Source organism: Callithrix jacchus, chromosome 9 (genome assembly GCF_049354715.1).
Source record: "Callithrix jacchus isolate 240 chromosome 9, calJac240_pri, whole genome shotgun sequence".
NCBI lineage: Eukaryota > Metazoa > Chordata > Mammalia > Primates > Cebidae > Callithrix > Callithrix jacchus.
The window spans coordinates 111,126,620-111,134,759 of record NC_133510.1 but is presented as its reverse complement, the minus strand read 5'-3'; the positions used below and the strand labels follow the sequence as shown (position 1 = coordinate 111,134,759).

The 8,140-nt window shown below is 47.8% G+C and overlaps 1 protein-coding gene across 9 annotated transcripts in view; it reads right to left on the bottom strand.

The window, feature by feature from the left end:
• Positions 1–947: 947 nt before the first annotated feature.
• The window catches only part of WSCD2 (WSC domain containing 2), a 121,737-nt gene continuing 114,544 nt past the window's right edge, over positions 948–8,140 (bottom strand). For 8 of the 9 annotated variants that reach the window (XM_035257474.3, XM_078338122.1, XM_035257471.3 and 5 more), the window contains one exon: positions 948–3,048. In XM_035257474.3, coding sequence (XP_035113365.2) covers positions 2,696–3,048 — 353 coding nt within the window. In that variant the 3' untranslated portion in view covers positions 948–2,695. Of the gene's footprint in view, positions 3,049–6,506; positions 6,728–8,140 lie in introns of all 9 variants that reach the window. The other variant, XR_004729054.3, reaches the window with a different exon arrangement.

The following is an 8,140-nucleotide window of genomic DNA, read 5'->3' as shown; positions in this document are numbered from 1 at the left end:
GCCTGGCCCTGCTCCTCCCCTGCTTACTTTCCATACAACACTTTGGTCTCACTCTGGCTGGGAAATAGCTCCAGGACATCAGCACCTCCTCCCAGAAGCCCTCCTGATGCACAAGGAGGAAGAGCACAGGATCTTCCTTCAGCAGTATGTGGAGGTTTAGAAAAGCTCATCTGCATCCACCAGGGAGCAGAGGGGACTTCTCTGTCCTCCTGGACTCTCACTGACTTCCCTGCTGCATATACCTGTGCAAAGCGTTATGCTCAGGGTCTCTCTCTCTCTCTCTCTTTCTCTTTCTCTCCCCCTCACATACACACACTCTCTCTCTCACACATACACAGAAGGACGCCTCTCATAGATAACCTCTTCCATACCTGTGCACATACTTAGGCAGGAACATTTTCATGACCCTCTAGTGATCTCATCCTACCTACCACTTCTCCCCACAGCCCCTCCCTCTCAAAGCAGCCATGGACAAAAGGTACATGCAGAAGACATGCCCTCCATAAATAGACAGGCAGCTTCTCACACCTGGGTTTCATGCACATTAACCATATCCTCCTTTACATGGGTGCAATCCCATACACAAAAACCTGTACAGACACATTAAAAATGGGACGGTCATCATGGCAACTTGCAGGATACAGTCTCAAAACACAGAGAGGCAGGTGGACACAAAGGCAATTTTACACACAGAGGCACGTAATTCTTCCTAAGCAGCTACGCCAGGGTCACATAGGCACAAAAGCAGTTATACACCAACCCGCCCATCACCCTGAACATGTTCTGTCTCTCTGTTTCTCATCTCTCTCTCTCTCTCTCTCTCTCTCTCTCTCTCTCTCTCTCTCTCTCTGTCTCTCTCTCTCTCTCAGACACACACATTATACACACACCAGGAAAACATCCCATTTGTGAACCTGTCTTACACAACACTCTACCACATGGGAGAATCATCAACAAAACTCGCATTTAATGATGGTGTTGACCTGAGGAATTGTCAGACGGAAGCTTGTGGTCAGAGGGGACCACCAGCAAAGAACTGACCTAGGTCTTGGACCAAGAATCTCCCAGAGAGAGCCGAACTCCCAATGGAAGGGAGACCAAACCCTCCACTGCTTCATGGAAAAGACTAGAAATTCACCTGGGGTAAAGAAACACGGTACAAAATACATTCAGAGCCCCCTGGGTGGGCCTGGGGCAGCCCAAATCCTACAGATGAGGGAATTGGGGAAGGGTGGCACAGGTCTAATCCCTGTGCCCTTTTCTTTGCATGGCCAGATTCCAAGGGACGGAATGTATTAATCATATTCCTCATACAAAAATATATCTCTTTACACGCACTTTCTCCGTGGTCTCTTTGCTACTTGGGAATGAGCATTTACCTGCACCCCAAGGCTTCAGAGGGACCACTTAGGGAGGCTGCTCCAACAGAATAGCAAAGAGGCTGTGATCTATGGCTTTTTCATCTACACAATGATGGATGGTGCAGGTGTGGAGCTGGTGGGAAGCCACTGGTGTCCAGGGGTTGGAGAAGAGATGGGACCCTGGACCAACACTTTGTAAGATTGATGCTCCGTGATTCAGGTCCTCAGAAATCCTTTGGTTTGGCATCTCAGCATCAAGAGAGCAGTGTTTGTATAGAAATAACACAATTTCATTCACCCCATTCCTTAAAGGGCCCCCCCAAGGGAATCTGGCCTGTTGGACTATGATCAAGGGGAGACAGGTGGTCTGGGAAGGTAGTGGGGTTCCATTTTGGGTATGGTTTCATCTGATTAAGAGCACTCTTGCTGTCTCCCCTAGATAGCAAAGGACCCATCTGTAAGGGTCAGAAGGGCAGTGTAAGACTGACTGAAGCCCATCATGGAGAGATGTATCACTGGGGCTCTCTCTCAACTCAGATTCTGCAGTTGGCAGGTGACCATCCTTGTGGGTTCACTGGTGGTGCCTGAGGTTCCTTGGATTTGGGATCAGGATCCCAAGGTTACTTCCTAGACCCAGCATGGACAGAAGGGGGCAGGGTTTATGCCCTGGAGGTGGAAAGGCAAGCAGCTTGTTTCTGAGAAGCAGTGTGGCCTGGGGGTTGGCCCATGACACCAACAGCCCCACTTGGTGTCTCCAATTAACCTGCCATGAGCACCATTGCCTCCCCACTCTATCCAGGATGTCAGAAGCCTAAGGCCACGGAGAAACTTCCCAGCAATCTTTCTTTAGAATGGAAGGTGGCCTGAGTTAAATGTCAGTGCCAGTGCTTCTTGCGTGGAGATGAGAACGGGGCTACGAAAGCTCAGCCCAGAAAGGACAAGCATCTGGGACCACATTTTTACAAAAGTCCCCCAGGCCATGGGGCATCCAGCAAGTCTCCTTGAAGCTGATGAGCCCTCCCTCCCACAAGCAGAACCCAGAGTGGCAGGGGCAGGGGCACAGGGGACAGAAAAGAGCCCATGTAACTAGGACCCCCCAAACCAGATGCCCCACATTGCCAAGAGGGGAACATGTGAGTAGGGTTTTAGTGCCTGGACAATCTCTTCCCTTGAGCCTCCTCTGTCATGCAGGAAACTCATTGAAGGCAAAGAACAGTCAAGGGGATTGTCCCCAAACCAAAGAGAGGACAGATCAGTGGGGTCACCAGGGGTCTTGAGTCCACAGGGCCTGCATGGTCAGGACTCCTAGTCTACCCTCCCCCCATGCGGACACATCATCTTGGGTAATAGTCATCAGGGACACCTGTGAGGTTCCTCCCTTTGAGGGCTGTGTCCACCATCTTGATGTAGGCAGAGATGGTCTTCTGCATGTCCGCGGTGTAGGGGTCATACTCAAGCTTCCGGAGCCCCGAGCGCTTGAAGTTTCCATCCTTCTGGCTCTCCACACAGAGCAGCCGGTCCTCCCTGACAGCCACACCCAGCAGACTGACCATCCGGCCCAACTGGACGAAGAGGTCCTGCTTCAGGTCCTCAAAGTGCACCACCAGCACCTTCTTGCCAAATTTGAGCCAGTCCAGTGTGTGAGTGGCCCACCATGGGGCATAGTTCCTCACAAACTCCGGCCACTCTGCAGAGGGAGGAGGGAGGACACAGTCAGAGGGAGGAGAGCTTGAAAGACCCAGTCAGATGGTGCTGGCCATTGTTACCGTTATTCACAGTACAACACAATGACACAATTAACAATTAAGTATAATAACACAGACCAGGTGAGGTGGCTCACACCTATAATCCCAGCACTTTGGGAGGCCAAGGCTGGAGGATGGCTTGAGGCCAGGAGTACAAGACCAGCCTGGGCAACACAGCAAGACCCGATTTCTATAAAAAATAAAATAGCTGAGCATGGTGGTGCATGCCTGTAGTCCTTGCTACTCAGGAGGCTGAGGTGGGAGGATTGCTTGAGCCCAGGAGGCTGAGGCTGCAGTTAGATATGATGATGCCACTGCACTCCAGCCCGGGGGACAGAGCAAGACCCTGCCTCTAAAAAACAAAAAGAATAACAACTTTGCTCAATTCACTCCATTTGGAGCTTTAAACACACCCCTATACTTCTCACCTCAATGCTGTTTCTCCCTGGAATATTCTTGGCCACCACCTGCTCTCTGGGGATAACAATGATACTTGTTTGGTGACGGCTATATGCCAGGCACAATCCTATATATAAGTATGTGCTACTACAACATAATATACAACGTATTATTATATTATATATTATTTATGTTCAGATATAATGTATTAGTTGTATATTCTAGATTACATACTAACTTATTAATAAATATATTAATATAGCTCTTAATTCCACTTACTCTTCAAACAACCTTACGAGGTATCATCATTATCTCCATTTAACAGAAGAGAAAACAGAGGCACAGAGAGGTTAAGTAATTTGCTCAAGGTTATAGAGCTAATAACTGGCAGAGCCAGGATTTGAACCCAAGCAGTCTGGCTTCAAAGACGGGGCTTTTAACTACCAGGCTTTTCTGTGTAATAGTAGTATCTCCTCACGAAACAATAATAGAATTGTTGTACAAAGTAGAAAAAAACGTATACAGTTTCTAGCATGGTGTATCGAGTTCAGCAGGTGCTCAGCAAATGTTGGCTATCATTATTACTGATATTATTCTGTTTTCAGATCGTCTGCTCTGACTCCCTGGGCTCAGGCATGTGCCTCCTCTGGGTTTCACGGTTCCCCTCTCCATCCCCTGCAGCCCCCCAAAGCAATCATTATACTGTGCTGAAAGCCCCGACTTCTGTGGTCTGTCTCCCCAGCAGACTGTAAGCTATCTGGGGGCAGGGTTTAAGTTGGACTATTTTTCATCTTCACACATTTTTGTCCCACCTTTTAAAATTTTTCATGGAAGTGTCATGGTGAAATGACAGGATGGATTGTCATGCAAACTGGGAGGGTACATTTGGGACTGTCTGACTTGAAAGATAGGTTAGAGAGAACCTGGAAATTCCATGAGGGGAGGTAGTCAGCTCCCTGAGCTGCTGAAACTCCCACAGTAGAAGGAGCCGGGGAAAGTGCAGAAGGGGGACCTGGAGAGTGTTGGGAACAGAAAAAAGGAATTGCAGCCTCAATTCTGAGCCCCAGCTAAAGAATCAGAGGGCAGGAGCTCCAAAACCATGAACAGAGACCTGCTGCTTCTTACAAGGGCAAACACTACCTGGTGCCCGCCAGAGCAGGCAACAGGAGGACTCTGTTTATTGAACAAGGGTGGTGAGTCCCCCAGGCTGCATTGGGGATCCCAGCTGGTTCTTAAAAATTAAGTCCTAATCCCTCACTGGGTGCTGGATACCCATTATCTTATTTAATCCTGCTGACTACCCTGAAAGGAAAAGAACTATTGTCCACTCATCACCAGGGAGGAAATGGAGGCTCAGAGAGGTGAAGTGACGGTCACGGTCACACAGCCAGGAAGCACTGTCCAGATCAGGCCTGCCTGGTTCCAGGATGGATCTTTCCCAGGCACCAGCAGCCTCATCCTGACTTCCTCCCAATGCCTGTACTCAGCAGGTGCTCAGTGAATGGTTGTTGAACTAAATTGAAATTCGCAACTGCCAAATTGCAGTGTGGCTAAGGCCTCCCTTTCTTTGCAGAACTCATCAGAATCTGTGGCAAGACTTCTCCCCGCCGGCAAGTCCTCTGGAACATTCTGGCTGCTTGGGAGATATTTATGCTGGTGATGAGGATATTTTTTATCCTTAAAATAGATTATTTACAATGTATCTGACTAATTGGGCCTGCACTGTTATAATGGGTTAAGACCAGATGTATCTGAGTGATTAGGAAAACTCTAGTATGTTGCATGCTCATTTTCCTTTTTCAGAATTTCCCCACTCCTGCATCACCTCACAGCATCGCGGGTGATTCCGAATAGCTGCTACTCTCAGGGGAGACGCCCAGGTGATAGGGATGATGCTCGTCACCCAGCACCCAGCAACAACACAGATCCAAACTTCTAGGCTTGGCCATCTCTCGCCATCTCAAGAGGCTGCTGAAAGAGGGCTGCAGGATGGCTCAAGAAAAAGGAAGGAGTCTCTCAGGTAGCTCCAGGTGTCCTAGTCTTGGATGCCGGTGGGATGGAGATGACAGAGTGTCCTTGTGGACTGCAAACCTCTGTGGGATACCAGGCACCTCTGTCTGAAGGACAGGAAGGGAATGCATGTTGCCTGAGCATTTGTTGGGTATTGGGAGCTATGCAGGGCACTTTGCATGCATGGTCTCATTCCATGCTCTCAAGTAGCCTAGCGAGTAGGAATTATTAACACTGGCTCCATTTTAGACACAGGGAAAAGGAGTCTAAGAAGCAGGAAGTAACTTGCCCAAGTCCACACAGTGGGCGTTAAAGACAATTTGAACCCGCACCTATCCCAGACTGTAGAAGCATCACTCAATTCAGCAATCCCAATACTGTATATCTACCCAAAGAGAAAGAAATCATTACATAAAAAAGACACCTACATACATATTTAGTGCAGCACTATTCACAATAGCAAAGGTATGGAATCAATCTCCGTGTCCATCAATGGAGGACTGGATAAAGAAAATGTGGTCATTTGGGTTGGTTCCACTTCTTTGCTATTGTACACAGGGCTGCAATGAGCATATGTGTGCATGTGTCTTTATAGTAGAACGATTTATAGTTCTTTGGGTATATACCCAATAATGGGATTACTGGGTCAAATGGAATTTCTATTTCTAGATCCTTGAGAAATCACCACACTGTCTTCCACAATGGTTGAACTAATTTACACTCCCACCAACTGTGTAGGAGTGCTCCTATTCAGTTGGGGGGATGGTAGGGGAGGGACAGTGGGGGGTGGGGAGGGATAACATGGGGAGAAATGCCAGATATAGTATACACCTAAAGTAAAATTAAAAAAAAAGAAAATGTGGTATGTATACACACACATGCATATGTATATAAAATATTTATTTTATATTTTATTTATATTAAGAAACCTACACTTTATGCCCTAACTATATAAAAATAAATACATTTTTAAAAAGAAAAAATAGAGCACCTAGGTCTGACCAGCTCCTGCCCTCTTCTCACTCCAGGACCTGGGAAGCATGACTTCTAGGCTGCCTGCTGCTCAATTCACCTTCAGGTTGTCGTCTGAGACCTGGGGTCTGTTTATAGGTGATTCTGCAGTCAGGCTGCCAGGGTTCAGAACCAGCTCCTCCCCACATGAGCTATATGACTTTGGAGACGCTACTTGATCTTCAGCTTCGGTGCACCCATCTGCAAAGTAGTGATCTGGATGAGACCTATCTCCTACAGGTGCTGCGAAGATATGTATATATGCAGCGAAATAAGTTTTGCAAAGATCCTGGTACGGCACCTGGGACAAGCAAGGTGCTCGATAAAAATTGGTTACTGTTATGATTCTTTGTGATGATATTCATCCTCCTGTATTCCCTGACTCCCTACATGCCCCCTCATTTTAGACCAAGCATCCCTCCAAAGTCACAATAGATATCCAAGCTGTTTCAGCAGCAGACGTTTGTCCGCCTTGCCTCCTCCTATGGCAATGCTTCCTCCCTTGAAACTCCCAAATGACTTCCTTGGAAAGAAGAAGAAGAAAAATGGAAAACCGAAGCCCTCGATTAACTCAGGATTCCCGATAGCTGATTTCTGTCTGCACACTGGTCAATAGAGCCATGGAACATTGGAAATGAGTGCTGTTTCCACCAGAACTGTCGTACGGGTGTGCCTGGTGGGGCACAGGCTGGCCAGCCTCCCCTCCGTCTTCTTGTTGATGGAAGGAACTAGGGCCTGATTAACAGCTTAACTGCACTTAATCCCCCACAGAATCGTTAAACACAATGTCTGTTTCATTAGACAGATCCGGGACAATTCACCTTGTATAATCATATCACATACAATTTTGCTCTGAACTCACTCTAGGGAGATTGTAAAAATTAACACTATGGAACCAAAAGCAGGTTGGGGTGGTGGTTGTAGGAGCCTGGACTGAGATGTAATTGGGAGGGGGACAGGGCATGGTGGGGTGGACACACTCAATAGCTAGGTGACCTTGGCTCTTAGAGGGTGACCTTCACATTCTATGTCACTAAGGACATCCAAAAGCAGCAGTTCTCAAACTTTAAGGTGCCCACGAAGAGTCTGCGGAAATCTTGTTAAAATGCAGATTCTGACCCAGGAAGGCTGGGAGAGAGCCTGAGATTTGCTTGCCTAAAAATCTCCCAGGTGCTGTCCATGTCGCTGATTCACAGGCCACACCTAGGTCTTATAGCAGAAAAGAACCCTCCTTCCAAGAGAGCAAGGGTTCTTTTTTTTTTTCTTGAGACAGAGTCGCACTTTGTCACCCAGGCGGGAGTGCAGTGTCACAATCTCTGCTCACTGCATTCTCCACCTCCCATTCAAGCAATTCCCTGTCTCAGCCTGGGATAACAGGTGCTTGTCAGCATGCCCAGGCAAATTTTTGTATTTTTAGTAGAGATGGGGTTCCACCATGTTGGCCAGGCTGGTCTTGAACTCCTGATCTCATGATCCACTCACTTCAACCCCCAAAGTGCTGGGATTACAAGGGTGAGCCATCGCGCCCAGCCGCAAGGGTTCTTAAACCAGGGTGCTTGTCGGAATCACCTGGAGGGCTTGTTAAAACAGATTGCTGGAGCCCTGCTCCTAGAA